At 39.3% G+C, this 20,730-nt stretch overlaps 1 protein-coding gene across 1 annotated transcript; it reads left to right on the forward strand.

Annotated features, from left to right (window-relative positions):
- The first annotated feature begins 248 nt into the window (after positions 1-248).
- Positions 249-10,048, forward strand: urm1 (ubiquitin related modifier 1). The gene is made up of 5 exons (XM_084934954.1): positions 249-350; positions 2,770-2,840; positions 7,056-7,137; positions 8,868-8,916; positions 9,493-10,048. Exons 1-5 carry the CDS (start codon positions 316-318, stop codon positions 9,559-9,561), a joined length of 306 nt encoding a protein of 101 aa, XP_084791080.1. The 5' UTR covers positions 249-315; the 3' UTR covers positions 9,562-10,048.
- The last annotated feature ends 10,682 nt before the right edge of the window (positions 10,049-20,730 follow it).

The following is a 20,730-nucleotide window of genomic DNA, read 5'->3' on the forward strand; positions in this document are numbered from 1 at the left end:
AACCTAGTAACTTTTAATGGAATTCAAATAAATGTTTGTATAGTTTACTTACAGTCTGCATATGAATCCATATTTTAGTGGTTTGTTTAAAATATAATAAATATGTTTATTTCCAACGGAATAATAATAATAATAATAATAATAATAATAATAATAATAATAATAATAATAATAATAATAATAATAATAATGTATGATTTAAACAGATTGACGGTTACGTCTCCACGTGATTTGACAGAAAAGGATAATAATTTGCCGGTTCCAAATACGTCATTTCCGACTTCCCCTCCAATACTTCCTGCATGTGCCGACAATATGGCAGCGTCCATAGCGATTCATCTGGAGTTTGGGTAAGCGACTATCGAGTGTGTGTGTTCGTCTCTGAGTTACACAGACAGAGCCTCGCTGTTAGCTTAAGACGGTTATCGTGTGAACAGGGAGAAAACGCTCTCAGCTGCACATAGCGGAAAGTCCTGCCAGCCGACTGCCTCCTCCACTGCTTGATACTCGTTTACTCAGCACGGAGTCTTTCCCAATGTTGTACCAAAAAGTGATTTCCGGTATTCCGAAAAAAAAAAGATTGTTGGAATTTAAATTGTTATGGATGACTTTTTGGCCTATAATCTGTCAAAAAATATGTCAATATAACATATCGCTCATGAATGATATCAATTAATCATGAGCTTGAGAGAGCGTTTCTGTCACAAGGACGAAGCTGCAGTCATTTTTTTTTTTAAACAAATAGACTTTCATTTTATCTTTTTTTTTTTTTTATCCGGGTAGAAAGTCTCATTGAAATTAAAATGTATTATTTTTTAAGAGGAATCTGGCCAAGAGGCAGCAGACATCGCAATAAAGATAACATCACAGTTCTATAAACATTAGTGACCAAAAAGGATCGATGTAGGTACAGTTACACAGAGTCATAAAAATACTTGCAAAACATTTCTTTGTTTTATCTTTATTTTATATGTAACGAATTCATATATCCTGTTCATTACAGTCTATATAGAAACATTGTAAATCACTTTTTGGCAGATGATGGTACTAGACTGACAAACTCGGTAAGTAAGATTAATCTAGAGTGCTGAGTATAAGGTAACCAGTAGAAGTACTATCAACAACTACTGTGAACCTCAGACTACAATCAGAATTGCTTGAGAAAATAAGGATTTGAGACTAGCTGTCCTAGACTGATACAAGTGCAAACTGAAAGAAAGCAATATCAAATCTAAGCACACGTAATGTGATTTTCTATGATGCAAAGAGATGACAAATTTAAGGAAACCCCTAAACTACAGTCTAACGATCTGATGGCTCTGCTACACAGTGGCAGTTTCACTTACAGGGTCCTTGCAAATAACTGTCAAGTTCTGATTGCTTGCCTTCATCCACTGACAATACATTTGCAACCTGATGGCAGTATGTCTTTGGACTCTGGGAGGAAGCTGGAATACCCAGAGAGAACATGTGCACGCATGGGTAAAACATAGAAAGCTAAATTACATCTGAACCTGGCTTTCTGTGAGGCAATGGTGAAAAAAGAGAGAAAATACTGCCATTAAGCTGTATTGCATCACTAGCCACAAAAAAATGTAACAAAATTCAATGCAATGAAAATGATCAACCTACAAAGGGCTTAATTCAAAGACAATGTGAAAATCAAAGTGATTAAAAATAACTTAAAATGGTAATTTGTATGGCTCCCACATGCTTGTGTGCATACCTGACAACGTTGGGGCATGCTCCTAATGAGATGATGGTGAGACGATAGTGTCCGAGGGTATCTCCTCCCAGATCTGGACCAGGGCATCGCTGAGCTCCTGGACATGGTGATGGAACATAGTGTCCTCAAGGTGTTCTGTTGGATTTAGGCCAGGCGAGCGTGGGGGCTGGTCAGTGGTATCAATTCCTTCATCCTCAAAGAACTGCCTTCATATGTTCACCACATGAGGCCAGGCATTGTTGTGCACCAGCAGAACCTCGGGACCCACTGCATCAGTGTAGGGTCTGACACTGGATCCAAAGGTTTTATGCTAATATCTAATGGCTGTCAGGCTGCCTAGCGTGTAGAACTACCAGTTCTTAACACTACCAGTAGTGACAATGACCCAAATGTAAAAGTAGTAAACAAACAGTCTGAAAAGATGAAGAGGTAAAAAATTTCAGTGGGCCCATCTGTAAATCCATTCCTGTTTTGCAGGTCATCATTGTTTCCCCTCTAGTGCACCTGTTGTTCATTTCATGAACACCAAAGCTGCGGAAACTGATTAGCAATTTTATTTTCAGACACGGGCCCATCAGTGTTTGGGGCCTAAGTTGGCAGCATAACCTTTAAAGCAGAAAAACAAAGAAATTGTATAGATAATATACACAGTTCACAAGTAATGTTGTTTCATAGACCTGTGGAGGTTACATAAGATTTATGTCCTCTCCACTGAGGGGTGACGGTGTCACTGTGTCTGATTTTATTGGCTCTACAATCACTATCAATCTGCCAGAGACTGCAAAAAAATTACCCTACATATTAATTAAACTGCATTAGATGTAATCATCTATTTCTACACTAATTTTTGTAGTCATTTGTTTTACCTATTAAAATGTTTTTCTCCCCAAGTCCTTTCTGTTCTACCTTTTCTAACTATGTTGTTACAATTATTTTAAATGTGATTGTAATTGTAGAAGTTATAAATGCCTAGCTTTGGTAGTTATTCGATGAAGTGCCACACACACATTCTTTATTTGCATATCTGCTCTTTCTTTGTATAGAGGAGGAGCAGAGCTGCTATTTAATGGTGTGAAGAAGCATCACGTGACTCTTCCAAGCCAGTCAGAACCTTGTAAGTATCACCAGTCCCCTGTTTGTACACGTCAAAATTAGAGCCTAAAAGACTTCCACTGTTTGCATCAGTGTCCATTAAACCTTAAGGACCATGCCATTGTTTCTGAGTTCTGACAAATCAAAGAAAGCTGCTAGTACCCAATATGTGTTCATGGTGGTACATTTATATATACAGCACAGCTTGACTGTTGAAGAAAAAACTGTACATTTATCAGTCTTTGTTTTGATGCACAGAGTGGTCTGCAGGTCCTCTGTCTACCAGTGCACAGATGCACTGCCTTGGTTTGTTCACAGCAGGCAATTTGTAATCCTGTGTATGTGTTAATGAGAACTTTTTAATGTGCAAAAATGTCTAATATTTGCTTTGGAAAGGATAGGCAGGGATTTAAAGAGATGATTATTTGATTATTTCTACATTGCAAGTTTTGTACCTCTGTCTCCAAACAGATTGGATTAATACAGGTCATTCAGCCTAGAAGAAAGGAAAACCTGCCTTCAGCTTGACTTTTTCCTCCCCAGAAAATCAACTTAGGACCAGGGTCATTGAGGAAAATGAGTATATTAAAAATATGGCTGCTTAGAGGTTAAAATGAGTAGTAAATTTATTGAAAACGTATGTGTGCGTGTCACAGAAACAGCGGACAAACCAGAGAAATATGTGTCTTTGGTATTTGTTTAAACAAAGGGTGTTCATCCATGGTCCTGACGTTACCACGACAACAAAAAGACAAAAGTTGACCAGAACAGGGAATGTCAGCTTCATGTGACCTTGCTGTGCCAGCTGACCCCTGTGTGTGTGTGAGAGTGTGAGAGAGAAAGAAAGAGGTGATGTTTTGCTTTATAGCATAGCTCTGGGTTTTAAAGACACAGGTGTACACACATTCTGACAGAACACTTCTCGCCTCTGTTCTCGTGATCTTAGGCGTAGCTTCGCTCAGTAGGTTTGCTGATCCTGGAAATGTTGCTACAAACCAGCAGACGTCTGAGTGTGTGCGTGAGAGTGTGTGTGGGTTCAGAGAGGGTGCAATTGGGACAGATATAATGGGTTCTGAATCCTTCGTATTTCTTTTTTGACCCCAGCCGGTGATTGATGACCCTCAACTGAAAAACCCCACCCCCTCTCTTTCTCTATCTCACCCTCTCTCACGCAACAAAACCCCCATAGTCTAAGGACCACACCATTTTTGCCCGTCACATCAGCAAAAAGATGGATAGCTCATCCCACTCGCACGATTGTCGTAATTGCACAAAGGCAGAAAAGCAAAAAATTAAAAAAGACCGGCACCAAAGGAAAGGAAAAAGCAGCAATGGTTTTAAATCGACATCAAAATGGCGCCTTTTCTCTCCCCTCCCTCTGTGTCTGCTTTTCGCCCACGCAACGCCGCAATCCCAGGATGCATTACGAGCTTGTGACGCACTTTCTCTCTGCCTTGTCTGTTTGGTCCCTCATTTTCTTTTCCCCTCTACCTGGACCGTATAGCCTGAACCTCGAAGCTTCTCCGCAACCTCCATCTTTTCCTTTTTCATCTCCCAACCTAATTTCTATACATTGTCTCTTAACTGTAAAGCACTGCATCCATATAAGTCTTTCTTTTGGGTTCAGGCTGGGGTTGATTTATATTTGTAGGCCTGTGTAACATTTTACAAGAAATCGATTGAAAAGGCAGTGCCTGATGTTTCCTCTTAAAAATAAATAAATTAAAAAAAAGCGCTTAATTGATTAACGTCTGAATTATCACTAATCTGTATATTGAGCTAAAGCAACCCTGCTTTATTTTCTATGTGCAACTTTTAGTATGTTTGCCTGTTTGTTTAAAGACTGGAATATAAAAGAAGAGGCACAAAAATGTATATAAGTGATGGGGAAAGAGTGCTTTTATGAGTGTATGTGTGTGTGAGAAAGAGAGAGATGCAGAAAGAGAGAGCCAAAGAAAAAAGTAAATGGCTGAGAGGATGAAAGCGTGAATAAGGGATAATGGTGGAGAAAAATACTAATAGTCAAAGGCAGGCAGGAGTGTAAAGAAAGGAGTCACCACAAAGAAGGAGTTATGACTGCTGTAGTGATTAGTTCTGTTTTTAGCCCCACAGAGGTGCAGGTCAATATTCCCTGCCTTGTACATTTTGTGTGTGTGTGTGTGTGTGCACATGTTGCAAAGGGGGAGCTATTTCTTTTTTTTATATGAAGTCCTGCAACCACAGAAAACTAGCTCTGTCATTATACTACTGAGTTGGCAGACAGCTCTACAATTAACCTGAACACTGTGCACACAGGCTTGAAACTGCACGTGCCTGACCTCACTCCCAAAGATCTTATGCATCACGTTTTATGCCTTTGCAAATCTCAATGTTTTAATGTATTTATATATATTAGTGTTATTTTTTTATGTGTTACTTTATTCAGTCACTGTTGTTTAATCTTGATTTTATGAAGGAATAATTAAACCCTGAACTCTTTTTGTCATATAGTAACACATGAGCCCCATTGCAATGCCTGTCTCTGTGTAATCTCTTACCCTGGATCCTGCTAAATGCTAACTGAAAGTGTGCATTATAAATGAGCAGAATAATGCACTGAAAACAGTAAAGCAAATCCAAATGTGCCTCCCTGTGATCGTTCAGTATTTTGCTTGCATTTTCTGAGTCTGTTTAATGTAAAGCCTGCAGCCTTTGTGCTGTGTTATTATGATTTTTAGCTCTGCCTTTGATCCGTCTGAACTCTCGGATCTCTGAGTGATTCATTGCCTACCTTGTACAGATTCTTCTCTTTACACCTGGCTTTGGAGGACTCAGTGTCATCCACTCATCCTCATATGTGCTGCCGCACTCCTCCTCGCTTTGGAGTATTTGTTCTTCCTCTGCACTGTTTATTTCTCTCCCTTTTTCCTTGTACATTTCCGTCCCCTCGTCTCCTCTGTTCATTCGCTCCTGTGTAAACTGGTCAAGGAGGCCATTTCTGCTTAGTTGATAGGGCGTCTGTGTGTATCATATGGCTACCAGCGATTGCAGATTGGCTCTGAATTGTTTTCACGATTCAACAACCCCAATGTACGTCAAGTAGACAGCTTTGATCGGACACACACAAACACGCAGACACATAACCAAAAAACACTCATAAGAAAAAACAATACATTTCTGTGATTGTGTGCGTGTTTTACTTCTGTTGCAGTTTTGTGTGCTCACGTTAGATCAGTGCACCATATTTAAACGAACCCCAGCTAACACCCAGACACCTTGAATCTTAACGTTAAAGAGAGCCATAACTCTAATATATATTCATTGTTATTCATTTAGCAGGGATTTACTCTAAAACCTCTCGTTGGCGTTGGCTTTTGTGGCCGTCATTAGCTCAGCCTTTTGTTGAGGGAAGGTCAATCTGATTGTTCAAGAGGTCAGACTCATAGAAAATTCAAGTAACGCTGATGTTCAAGCTCAGACATTGCATTTAATGTGTGACAGCAAAGTTGCTGCTCTGAAAATCTGGTTTTGCGTTTGATTTTGTTTGTTTAGTACTTACAAAACAAATCACCTTAATTACAGAGTTTCAGATAAATTGATATTAGTCTTACATGATTTGAAAAAAATCTATGTATTTACATTTTTCCTTACTATTTTAATATAATGAAATAATACATTTCATTTAATACAATGAAATTTCAGGCTTTTTTTTCAGGTCCATTTGATCATTTATACACTAAAATAATTTATTTTATTTCTTTATACCAAGGTGAAAAATGTTGCTCTTGGCCATTGACATCAGACAACCTTCCCCCATTTTCAGTGTCCTCTCCTTCCCCCCAACATACACATACACTCATAAATATACATGCACCTACACACACACACACACACACACACTCTTCCTGTCCCTTCTGGTGCCTCTGTCGCGTCACATCGACCAGGGGGCTGGAATCATGCACCTTGACCCTTAACCCTTGATCTATGACCCCTGTCGTCTGCCTGTTTGTGTGTGTATGCACATAAGACATAAATCTGTTTACACAGTCACACAGTGGGGACCTGCCTCTGTTTTGGGCACAAAAATAAGTCCTCAATATGTAAAGCATTGCATTTTAGTAAGCAGTCTCTCTTTAGTTTAAGTAAATATTAGTTATGGTTAGGCTTAGGGTAATTCTCCAGGACATGAATGCAAGTCAATGCAACGTCGTGTGTGTGTGTCTGTGTGTGTGTGCGCGCGCGTGCGTGTGTTTTCTAGGGGACATGAAGCAGCTGCTGGTCTGGATCCAAAGGAACCTGCTGAAGGAACGACCTGAGCTGTTCGTCCAAGGAGACTCTGTGTGAGTACACTGGACACACCTGAAGTAGATATGTAATTCATTACATTACACTGTCATTTGAAAAAAACAACAACAAACTTTCAGACATGATCAGAATAACTCTACGGGAGCATTTTTGCATTTTGTGGAACAGTGTGTAGGGGGGCTTTAAAAAAAAAATCTTTCCAGCAGCTAAAACTGCTGAAATGTTGAGGGGGGAGAGTCTAGCCTTCAGGTTGTAGGTTTCAGTAAGATGATTACCTGTGCACACACATCACACATGCTTGTGTATTTGTGCTTGTATGCACACACGTGTTTGTGTGTGTGTGTGGATCGTGGGCTCACAGCAGCCTTATAGGATTGGCTGACTTTTACAGCTGCCTTTGTGCAGGACTATTTATAGCACCATCTAACCAGTGAATGGAGAAAAAGACGGGTTACCTATAAACCTTATAGAAGAGATGTGTGTTTGTGTGTGCTTTATGCTTGCAGCACACATTGTTTTCTGAGCAAACCATCATTAAGGTGCTGCTTCATTATCTTTTAAAATGCTCCATGGATCCTGTGTGTGTGATATAGTTTACAAGCTTCTCTTTTATTCTTTTGTTCTTTGTCAGCACAGCTTTGTTTTGGGTGTGCATGCATGCTTTTGCAAATGTGTATTTGTTCTCGCAGGTTCCTCTCACAGAGCATCTAAGAGGTGGATAAGGGACAGATGATCACAGGCATTGTGACTTAGTTATCTCTTCAGTAAAGAAAAAAACCCCACATTAGCATCTTTTATTAAAAGACAGTTGTCTGTAATCGTTCACAATTATGACAATTGTTTTAAATTTGTTTGTTGTTGTTATTTTTGGGGCCCTAATAATTTTCATTTACATTTTCTATTTTTTATATCCTCATTTTCTACCTTCTCTTATCACGTTCGGTTTTTGAGGAATTATGACAGATGATACTTGTAACAATAAGATCAATATGTAAAAATATTAATTACATATTTGTAAATAAATCACTTCAGATACACAGTATATTACATTAGCAGCAATAAGAACAGAAGCAAAGTGGGGGGGTTGTGAGTCACCATGGCTGTAACATGGAAATCTCGCACATATCTCTGACATGTAATACTCAATAGTCATTTTATCATTTTAAGACTTAAAAATAATAATGATAAAAAGCTGATTTGATTGCTTCCTGTCTCTGCATAGATTTTGACGTTCAGCAGAATTCATCGCTTTTTAAATGTGTTGTCCGTGAATGATATTAGTAGAGTTTGTCAGCCTTTGTCAAAGAAATCCCCATGCCATGCACCAACACAAATCTGTAGTTGACAATAGTTATTATTATTTTTTTTTTTTTAAATATGTACATATTTTAATAAACCTGTGTGTAAAACATTATAATCGTTTTTTATAATTGTTATTACAGATTGAAATTTGGGAGGAAAAACATAAAAATCCCATAGTTTCGACTTCTGCTTTAAAGATTTTCATCTTTGTACAATACTTTATTATATTTTTTTTTTTTTAAATATTAGGATTTTTATCTCTTTTGTTTTTATTTTAGGTGTTTTAGGTGTTTATTTATTAATGTATTTTTGTAGTAAATTGATGAAATGTTTGTGTACAGCATGTATGAAATGAGAGCGAGCTACCTGTTTGTACCTTTTACACGCGTGTGTGCCTGTGGTTGAATCTGCGTTGCCTTTGGGAGCTACGTCTGACTGAAAATGGTGTTGTGTTTTCCCACAGGAGGCCTGGGATCCTGGTACTTATCAATGATGCAGACTGGGAACTAATGGTGAGCACTGGGAAGCTATGTTTACTGTCAGAATTCGTGGTGTGTGTGTGTGTGTGTGTGTGTGTGTGTGTGTGTGTGTGTGTGTGTGTGTGTGTGTGTGTGTGTGTTTCCTAACAATATGTAAAATTGTTTCTCGTGAATTTCACTGCATTTAATTTCAAATTATTTGAGATTACATATGCTTGCATCTTCAAAACTAAAAATGCAAAAAAAAGATGGGGATGTGGAAAGTTGACTTGTTTTTTTTGTTTGTTTGTTTGTTTTGTTTTTATTTTTTCAGTGTGTTAATGTTTCATATAATCAGGAAGAAGCTGCGGGGAAAGATTGTCCTTGGGGTCTCTTATCTGAACTCATATTTACATGAACACACAGCCTGAACACTACAGTTTAAATGAATTGATTCAATTACAAGACTCGGGATGGGATGTAAATGAAATGAAAAGTTTGGCATTGATTGGACCCCAGTGGGAACACAGGAGCGATTCACACATTTATTTTAATAAACGCAGCTTTTTCTTCAGCGACTTGTGCAGATTTTTTGATTCTCAGTTATTTTGTGTGTTTTCTACACCTCAGGGGGAACTGGACTATCAACTACAAGACCAAGACAACGTTGTGTTCATTTCTACTCTTCATGGAGGATAAAAACATTTTTTTTAAAAAGAAGAAGACAAGGATTTTAAATGTTTCCTAACAGTTCAGCCTTTTCACAACATCATCTCTTCTTACTCCCCCACCACCACCACATCCCAGCAACACATCACCCTATTGGATGTTGCAGATGTGTCAACCTGCCCAGCGACAACTGAGAGGATTGATGATGTTTTATGGGAATGAGGAGAAATTCTCATATAGAAAGATGGAAACTGTTAGAAACTGTTAGACTGGTGTAATGGGAAGCGATACAAATCCTGGTTGCACTGGCCATCTCCCAGGCACCAATGTCAGTATCTACACTTACTGGGTCTGCCTTCATCTCCATGCATACACTCTTCCTGCATGTCTGTCCTGAAGGTTAAAAATTAGCTGCAAATCACCACTTTAGAAAAAAAAAACCCACACGTTACTCCCTCTTCCATTAGTGTTTCAGAGCAATGTATTAACATTTAATAAATGGTTTATTACACACTGACTGTGCTTTAAGTGTTTATAAATATGTAAACAATTAAAACCGACTCAAAGATATTTAATATGCTTACATATTTGTTATGTTGCTGTCAATAATGTGTTCATATACAAACAGCCAGTTACATGTTTGTTTGTATTTGACAAGTCTATTACTTCCTAAAAACGTATTTGTATCCCCTTGAGAGCATTTTTTTTATCTCATGTAAACCTTTTATGAAATGTTTTTCCTCAATGTGTTTTGCCTTAAATGTCTAAAAAAAAAAGGTTAATTTTTTTTCCTTTTTTTACATTTTTAATTTCATTGTCTTTAAAATTGTCCTTCGTTTTAATATATACATCTATTTGTACCACAGTTTCTGTCACATTTTTTCTGCTACTTTTTCCCCCGCTGTTTCAACATTCAGTTCATCAGGATTTTTATTTTTTTTATTTATTTATTTTTTTGGCTTGTTTTTTGGGGGGTGGGGGGGGTTCTAAACCTAGACGACAGAAAAATGCTACCAAAAAACTAAAGTAAAGAAGACGTTCTTTATATAAATTTGTACACTATCACAGCTGTCCTTATAAATTTACAAATACCGCATAAATCGCTAGAAATTACCTTTTTTTCCGTAGCGATCGACCACTCGTACCATAAATCAAGTCACCGTGTGTTTAGGCAATTAATATTGCACCTTTTTCTATTTGTGTTATTTGTATAATTTTTGTTACAAATTCCAAAAGCACAATGTGTCTTACTACTTCTGCCAATTGCAAAATCTCCCTCCTCCAGCGGAGTCCATTTTTTGGCTGCAAGGTGGTATCACGCACAGGGGCCGCCTATCCAAATGTTTAACACAGTGAGGGTTTTACATCACGCTTCGATAATCCCTGATGATAGCTTATACGTGATCGATTTAAGACCAGCTCATGTGTTCCCAGCGCATTTTTAGGCTGATTAGACTACACTTGGGAGAGATTTTACCTTCATATAACCAAACTCATGGAGAATATTCATAAGAAGGGGATGGGGGTGTGTGCGTGTAACATATATGTTTGTGTGTGTGTGGTGATGGTGGTGGGTGGGGTGTGAACTACAGCACCACTGCGGGAGGTCGAGGTCTAGCCTCCGGGCTGCCCTCCCTTGAACGCCCGGGGCGACCTAAAACCTTTTCGCGGTTGTGGAGTCCGATTTGCAACGGGAAACTAGCCTATAATGGCCGGCAGAAAGGAAATGCTAATGAGGCTGTGAGGGGGTTAGAGAGGAGAAAACGTTGCACTGTGTCAGCTAGTGCTGGCCGAGGATGATGTACTCAGCAATGTATGTGTGCATGTGTGTGTGTGTGTGTGCAAAGAGAGAGAGAGGTTTAATGTGAGGAGATAAACAGAGCTTGTTGCTCGAATAAATCATTTGTCTTTAAATATCAAGGATATGTAAAGTTGCAGAGATAAATTCTGGTTATCTTTGGCTGGTTAGTTAAATCTGGTTTGTAGCTACTTTGATATGTGGATTATGAGTGCATCCGGTGAAAAACACCTGAGGTTTGGAGAGCTACCTGGGCCTACATTTCTGTATATAGGTAAGTGTGCACAGTGACTAGCTCACTGTGGAGGATGCTGCTGCTGCACGGTGGGAGAGTCGACCTGGCTTCACAGCTCTGGTTATAACAGTGGAAATAAAAAGCTGAAGCTCACTCTCTTTCTCAGGTAAACACCTACTTAGTAAACAATGGCGAACAAACATAAAAGCCTTATTTACGCGATTGTTCATTTTACATCAACCTGACAACATGGTTAAAAAAAATATATTTTGAAAAAAATATACGAATTTTTGCCATATTTTTTCCTCTTGCTTTTCTTTTTTCTTTCGCTTTTTTGTAGCTTGTAAATGTCAAGCTAATACTTTGTTGTTTTCTATGTAGTTTTATAGCATGTAAGTTTATATTGTGATGAAAGAAAAAGAAACAAAATTTGCTCTATTTTTCGATTACACCATAGAGAGAAAGCGGGAATACACATTTCACTTAATCCAATCAAAACTTACTTTATCGTCTTCGAAATTTAAAAAAATAAAATAAAATAAAAAGAAGGCATTAGAGTCTATCGCCACCATTACAACGTTATAATACTAAGTCGCTTACCACCACAATAGCAAAACACTAAGTCTATGGATTGCTAATAAAATAGTTTTTTTTTTCTTTTCGTTTTTTTACATGAGTAATTGTTACTGGTTTACTGTTAGAAGACATTACACCAGCCACTCTGTTTTAAAATGATTATTTTAGAGTGTTTTGTAAAATAGATAGTAATAAATTACAATAAAAACGCTCTCTCAATATGTCAAGCAGGAGAACATACTTGTCCTCTGTATGTCCCCTGCGTTGGACACAGAAGCGTTTATATAAGAGCAAACATGATGCACTAATCCCCTGGAATTAAGTGAGGTTAGTCTTTAATGTTCAACAATACTGTGTGTGTGTGTGTGTGTGTGTGCGTGTGTGTGTGTGTGTGTGCGCGCGCGCGCGCGTGTGTGTAAGAGAGAGAGGGAGTGAGTGAAAGACAGGCAGACAAAAGAGATGGAGAGAAAGAGGAAAAAATGCTCATATTTTGAAATTAAATTATGAGCAATTTTCAATGATTTTTGACAAATGTAGAATTAAACAGTTTCTAGGTTGTATTGCTCGAAAATGTTAAAGTTATAAATTCATTTTTGTAAATATTTATGAATTTAAAAAAAACCTATGGATAGTTTAGTAAAATAATCGCATTATTTTTGAAGTGGGTATAGTTTTATTCTTTATGAACAAAACAATAACGTCGAAGCATCCAATGGGCCAAGAAGTGCCCCACGTGATTTATGAATGACGCTGTTTGGCTCCAGATATTTGACACCATCAAGCCCCGCTTTTCTTTGTTTTCTATATATATTTTTATATAATACTACTACACCTTGACATAAATAAACAACGTAGAATCTTGTGGTGGAAGCAATAGATACTTGAGTTTAGTCTGCTGAGCCCTACTTAGAGATAATGTGCTGTAGATGTGTTTTCAGTTTATTAATAAATTGTTAGGAATTGTTGTTGCTATTTTCCATTACGTGTAGTTTATATAGTAAACGAAAACGTTAAACCTTAAAGCCTGTCTATTAAGCCCGTTCACTGCTTAATGTACCCGATGGTTTTTTAGCAATGGCTCGTCTCATCCACAGCGTGCATGCTGCATACAGGCCTCACTCTCTGAGCTCTCAACTTACTGCTTTCTCCTATTTGCCAAAGACAGTCAATACATTGATGCTTCCAGTCGATCATTGCCATTTAAAGCAAACAGTCTTGATTAGATCTTCGACAAAGTGTAAATACCAATCGGGCCAACCACAGCACACAGCCCGAAAAACACATTACATGAGGCAGAATGCGGTTTCCTCCACTTTATTATCCCAGTCTCGCGACTTTTTCTACATATCATGCATAAATGTGGTTTGTCCCTTACCTGAAACGAGACAGATACAAAACAAAACGAGATTTAAGGCATTTCTACTGGTTTCTTTGTGGGGTTTGGGGTGTTTTTTTTCTAGAGGCCCACAATCTCGGATGTGGCGCTTGGCCAAAGACAGCAGTGACGAATGTGAGTCTGCAGCAACAGATGTCCATACACAATTCTTGGGGTTGAATATGAGTTTACTCAAGAATTGCGTTTGGACAATCAGCCGCTAAAGACTCTATATATCCTCTGCCAGAATGAAAAGACGAAATTAAGCATTTGATTATTTGACTCACAAATGTGCACGGGCCGTTATTGTATAGGTCCATGGGTGCACCTGCTAGCCTGCCTATTTGGCCTTTGACAGTATTAGCTGCCTCTGACACCGAAAAAAAACCCCTGCTTTTTTCCCTCCCCCTCGTTTCTCTACAAGATAGGGAGTTGCACTACTGTGCATTATTTTTGACATGCTCACTGCTCAGCACTGCCTCTCGGATTCCTCTTTTCCTGTAAAGAAAAAAAAACTGCTATACATTTCAAGCACTGAGTTGTTTCGCTAAACCTCAATATATATATATATATTTATATTTATATATATATATTGCCATTACAGAAAAGCTGTATTACAACTTCATTTACCTTTCCTTTAAAATCATTGAACACTCACAGAAACTCAACCTTTCTACTGATAAATACTTTATAGAAAGCCCACCCCTTTACTGTTTAACCACTGATGCGGTCACAATCACTTTCCTCTTCCCTACTTTCTTTTACAGCTGCTGTCTTCACTCCATGTGTTAACACTGGTTGCTAGTTGTAAAGTTTGTCTACCCACATCTCTAGGCCCTTAAGATGGCTGAATGGACAATGCAGTTTTAAATAAAAAGGTATGTCCTTGTATTTCCTCCAGGAGTCTTACTTTTACAGTGTCTCAAAAGAGTTTACAAGCTGGGAATAAGACGAGCCGTTTAGGCTTTATTTCATCTTAAAGTCCGACGTGAGAACGCCGGGAAAACGCCATTTCTGCACCTGTGTAATGTCATCGATTTAGGGAAGGACTCCTCAGTTGATGGTGCCTCAAGATGCACAATGGCTTTCCACGGATGTTAAATTACAAAAAGAAAAAAAAATCCGCCTTCCATTTGAAAAACAAAAATAGAGGTACTTCGAGCGGTTCTTTCTTCTGCTGTTTATAGCTGGTGACAAAACCGAAAAAATTTAAAAGGAGACCCCCTTAGTTCCCGTTGGTGCGTCCTTGGTTCAGTTCCCACGACGCGCGTTCTCTCGGATCTCGCTGCTCCTTTCCAAATGCCCCCCAGCGAGCAGCGTCGGATACTGACAAAAAGCAGCTACGGGGCAGGAGATGTGCGGGCTTCGTACACTCCAGACAGACGGTCCTGTCTTCCTGCCTTCCTTCCACCCGTCCTTTACGGGTCTCCCGGACTGACTGACTGGTTGACTGACTGGTTGACTGGATGCATGTGTCTCTACCCTCCTGGCTTTTCCTTTAAGCCGCTGCAACAATAAACGCTGTGGCCGCGACGCAAGGCGGAGAGAGGAGTGGAGAAGGTCCTCGCTTGGTACTGAATTTGAATAACACCACGGGGTGATAAATGTCCATTGTACTGCTTAAGTAATGAATCTCCGCTGTCCTCTATGTCACACACACACACACACGCCCGCGCACTCACACGCACACACGCCAGCAGCTGCGATGAGGGACCAGCAGCCCCTCTTAAAGATACAACAGCCCTATTTTCTACCCAAAAAGAGATTACAATCCCGACACTGTTTACTCTCTGACCGCACTGCATGACGTTTAGTGTTTCTCTTGTGCCCCCTCTCTTGTGTGAGCAAACTAGTGCAACGCTGTAACCAGGCACTTGGACATAAAGCGGTGCCTTCAGCGCCATGTGCAGCCATTCTGCCCCAGAAAAGAGCTGCTTACTGTAGGCCTGTAAGGAGAGTGTTGTCCGAAGTGACAGAAAATGAGTGGATTATATGATGCTCGTGTGACAAGCGACTGATGGGGTAACAGTGGGCATGTTGTCTTGTGCTTTAAATTTTAATTTTAAAAAATCTGTAGCACATTTAACAAGCAAGCAAGAGAACCAAACTGCAGTGGTTTCCTTGCGTAAGCGACGCAATATATTGCACTGTACTCCAAATTCCTTATATGTGCTTCCGCAGCTGTTTTATAAACCCAGGGGTTAAATAGTACTGCCCTCAATTACGGATACTGGTACCAAATGTGGTATGATCATATTTGAAAGGTAATAAAGGAAGAGAGACAAATTATAAAGGATCTTTGAGCGATTTCTGCTTGCAACACTTAAAAAACAAGGCTCCCAAACAAGCAGGCTTTTATTTTCATGTGCACAAGTTCTTGTTTTGTTTTCGTATAACGTTCCCGTTTGTGGCAACAGCTCAGGTGGTTGAAAGTCTTGTATGTGTGTGCTCCCCTCTTACTTGAAATGGGAATCTGAATCATGCCCATCTTGTTGTCGTGCATATCAGCACTTTTTAACGCTGCGTTTGCGCTGCAGCTTTTTGACGCTTGCAAACGCCTCTCTCTCTCGCTCGCTCTCTCATTCTAATAAATCATCCTGACTGATCCCGCCCCAGGCGCAGGGGGTCCTCCTCTTTAAAGCTCAATCCGTTTTTTCCCCTTTTCATCCCTCTGAAGAAGCCGAGTTAACCTCTGCTGATCCACACAGCCAGAGCCCCTCTCAGCTCCAGCCCGCCTCTCATTCATTCAGCCAGTCACTCATTCATTGCTCTTTTTTTTGAGTGTTGAAAAGCAAAACCCTCCATCTCAACTCTGCTCTCGCTCACTCTCCCACTCTCTGTCTTTTCATGACTTGAGTTGGGAAGAAGTCAAGAGGGTCCACTTTCACTCTCACCTTGACATCCTTCACTTGTGTTGCTCAGGGTTATGGATTAAAAAAAAAGAAGACTGACTGCTTGGTTATATTAAACATATACTGCATCACAGAGACATCTGCGACACAGTTTCTTTTGGTCTGAAACGTTCTGTTGTTGCAGCTCTGCAAACCTTTTAGAATGTGCATAAGACATGCATAAGACTACTTTTCTAACTGTTATTTACCATTTCTAGGTGATTTGATCAAAATAAAGGCTAGGTAGCATTTCGCAAAAAAAAGTAAAAACACCATCAGCCAACATCAGCGGTTGAATTAAAGCCTTTTAGCTCAGAAGCTTTCATGTTGGCTGTTGGTCTTGGTGGTGTATAGTAGGGGTGTGTGTGTGTGTACACAGAAACAGTAGGGGACTGGTGGGCTCCATGCAGGGGCCACTGTGCTTCCCTCCATTCACAAATCAATGTTTAACCCGCTGGCTAAAAGGCCTGGCAGGGGACAGGGAGGCCCAATCAGCGAGGTGGGCTATGAAACCATCCCGTCGAGAGATGGAGATGAGAGGGAGGACAAAGGCGACAGGGGAATCCTTAAAATAAACCTCCTCTGGTGAAGGCATCTCCTCCTTGCTGCCAGCTACAGAGGTAGGAGAGTAAAGAGGTTAGAATGAGAGGCAACACTGTTGCAGGGAATGTCACTGACATTTATAGTGGACTAGCTGCTCAGGCAAGCCAGGACGTGGAGTCAAAGGGACAAAGAAGTAAATTGGAAGGAGAGTTTTTTAAAAAAGACAAAAGGAAAAACAAAAATTCTCAGGCCATAAATCTTCCTGCTGGTGCACTGTATTGTGTAAGATGATCTTGTTTATGGCAGCTTATAATATCTAGTGGAGAAAGTGATAGTGCTTTGCAAGTGTTAAGGCCAGACAAGAAGCATGCAGTTGTACTTTCATTTAAAACCAATTATGCGCCACACAGTCTCCCATGTTCATAAGCACATTTGTTTATCACATTTCATTGAGTACATGTCTTCAGCTTATTTATATAGCCACTAAAAATTATGGGATCTTGTTCTTTGCAGTCAGGCAGCCAAACCATTAAGAGTGCAAATAACTAAAAGATGCATTTGTTTGAGTTTTGGGGGGGTTTTTTTGAGAAAAGTTGATTCATCAGAGATCTGAGGTTCAATTTGTAAGAGTAGTAAAATGTTGGATCGTGAAATTAATAAATCTTAAAGAAATCACCAAGTGGTGTAAAGGCTGAAATGAAAAGATTAAGAGAAAATTCTCCTGTAAGTGCAAAACTGAGTGCATCCTTCGACTCTGCACTCAGACAAATACACTCGCTTTACCCTCTTACTTCTTCACTGCCACCATCACAGCCACACACACACACTCTCTCTCTCTCTCTCACACACACACACACACACACACACACACACACACTCCTTCCCCCTCAGCATGCCGCTGCCTAAACATCCCCCAGAATTCTTTGACAGTGGCTGCTCTGTTGCTTGGCAACGGGGAGACGGACAGCGTCATCCAGGGAGCAACGGAGACGATGAGAAGCAAGGAAGTCTGCACTATTCTCACCGAGACTGTACAGATCATGGGGGCAACAGGGTGATCAAAAATATCCAATAATTAGTTTTTTATGTCAAATTTTGAACGACTAAAAGAAAAATGACTCAGTTGCGCAGTTGTACCAATTTTGCTGAGTTTTGCAAGTCATGAAAAATTTGCATTATATATATTTTAGATTTTAATCTTTATTTAACCAGGCAAAAATGAACATATCCTTTGCAACGATAAAAGCTGAAATGAATGGGAGAACACAACCAGCAGACAAAAACAACAGAACAAGACACTGAAGAAGGAAAACAGCTGCATGATATTAACAAAAAACTCAGATAATGAAGTTTTAAGATCTTCATGAATGAATGTCTCAGTCTGAGGATGTTTCATCGCTTCTGAAAAGTGTGTTGTAGGCTACCTCAAACCAGGTTATCAAGGTTGGTGCACAGGGGTAATATCTAAGGTTAATCATGTACTGGACTTCCTTTATTTAAATAGAGAAGAGATGTGAGCTAGTTTGAGATCTTCGTTGGTAGAGGTTTGTAAACATGTCACATGATGCTGCTGCTTCTTCTTGAGATTAAGGAAGTCCATGCAGCCTTAGTAATGAAGCACCATGTAAAGGTTATAACTGCTGGAGGGATGTTGGAGCAGATGGCAATGCAGAGTATACCCATCCATCCATCCATCCATCCATCCATCCATCCATCCATCCATTGTCTTTTGTGTTGGGGAAGCTGTCTTAGCGCAAAAGGTTGAACACACTTGGACAGGTTGCCAATCTATTGAAGGTTTATTTAGTATATTCAAATAAAAAAAAATCCATTAAGAGAAACTTGTCAATTTTTTTTGACATTGTCCTGCGTCCTGGAAATCTTCACATTTGTGCAATAAAAAGGAGAATGTCGACTGAAAATCCAAACACCACTTTATTCAATTTTTTTTTCCAATTACAAATGTTATTTTATTTAAAAAATAACACCGGGTCTACTCATTATTCCTGTTACTGTCAAGATCTTCAGATGAAATTACATTTAAATATAATGTCTTAAAAATTAATAAAATCAAAATCCTTGATGTTTCATTGTTGACTCAATTCAGTTTAAAATGTCTATTTCACTTTAAACCAAACTGGCTCAATGTCAGTGTAACTGCAATCATCTTCTGTAAAATGAATCAACTTGACAGGTATCTTAATCGATTATATTAAAACGACCAATAAAAAATAAATGACATCAAAATAATTGATTGCTTTTAAAAAAAATATTAATTAGAACAGATGTGACCATGTGTCACTGACCTCTTTAATCACATTACCTCCAGCATTCTGAGCGTTCGGTCTGAGCCTGAGGTTGTTTGTGCTGACTTGGTGGTGTTGCATGAAGACAGGACTTCAGGTATTCTAGTCCTTTTCTACTGAAGCAATTCTGTTTAAGTGCTTTAGTCAAACAGCACCTGGGAACACACACACACACACACACACACACACACACACACACACACACACACACACACACACACACACACACACACACACACACACCTGCTGTTTGGCCCAGTAGTCAGTTTATCTGCACTGTTGCCACCTCCAGAGCATCCCCTCTTCATATTGCCAGCTACAATCAGAAAATCACATCTGTAAGACTGAGTGTTGTGAAGTTAAAAATGAAATGAAATGCAGGTTTGTAAATGATTCCAGACATGCTCGTTTCAGTCAAACTTCAACAAAACGAGTACCTGTAAAACTCTTGGGGAAAACATGGATCCAAGGCCTAGAATAACAACATTGCAATTAAAATGCTGAACATAATTTTCTGATATTATTTCCTAACAGTAAATGTAAGGATTCCTAAAAATCCATCTGATATGCATCTTTAAAACTGAGCTACTTCCATGTAAAACTTAACTCAGTTAGCAAACATGTGCTGGCTAACAAACATACTTGCTTACTTAAAACTGCAATATAGGTTGCACTTCATGAAAATTTACTTTGGAAAGATGAGTTTTGATTGCACAATCAATCAGACTTCAACCTAACAAATAACTTAAACAGGTGTTTTGTGCTAAAGATGAAAACAAAATACTGAAAACAACAATTTAACAACAGCACCATATAATTTTAAACCAAACCCAATTATGTTTAAAATGACAATATTCTGGAGATTAAACAATAATGGTAACTGTTGTTGTGGCTGTTTTATTGGACTCTGTGCAAAGAAAAAAAAAAGCGGATGCTCAGTTGGATATGATTTCAAATGAACCGCGCAGCTCCTTAAACTGTGCAAACATGACACTCCTGAGACACATGCAGGAGGACATGCGAGGTGGGGAGCAGACAGAGCGAGGCTGCCGTAGCTGCTGAGTAAGAGGGTCTGTGCCATGACTGAGCCCCTGAGTGACAGGTATTGACCTGCCCAGCCAAAAGACGTCTCTGTGGGAACGCTATTGATTATTGCCACAGCAATAAAGGTCCCGTAAGCTTGCGAGAATGTCACGACTCTGTGCTGCCCACCAGTTTTGGTCCCAACACACAAAAACAGAAACACTTACACTTTGTCACATCCAAACTTACAGCCAATCATTCGCTCACGCTGACAAGAATTTCCTGGCCCAGCAAAGAAAAGATTAAAGATAGAATAGAGGCTGCGTGACCAGTTAGGACATGTGTGTTCTGTATAGATATGAGAGTTGTGAGTATCTTGCAACCTGCACAAATAGAGCTAAAGCTATGAGTATTGATGGCTAAAATTTGAGGTGATTTAGGTATATTATTTT

Source organism: Perissodus microlepis, chromosome 7 (assembly GCF_051167445.1).
Source record: "Perissodus microlepis isolate ML-2025 ecotype Zambia chromosome 7, ASM5116744v1, whole genome shotgun sequence".
Classification (NCBI taxonomy): domain Eukaryota; kingdom Metazoa; phylum Chordata; class Actinopteri; order Cichliformes; family Cichlidae; genus Perissodus; species Perissodus microlepis.

Bases quoted from the DNA above. Each gene is read 5' to 3' on its own strand.
- urm1 (XM_084934954.1), top strand. From the start codon at position 316: ATGGCAGCGTCCATAGCGATTCATCTGGAGTTTGG. The intron at 351-2,769 runs GTAAGCGACTAT...TTCTTTGTATAG, and splicing joins GCGATTCATCTGGAGTTTGG to AGGAGGAGCAGAGCTGCTAT. The intron at 2,841-7,055 runs GTAAGTATCACC...TGTGTTTTCTAG, and splicing joins TCCAAGCCAGTCAGAACCTT to GGGACATGAAGCAGCTGCTG.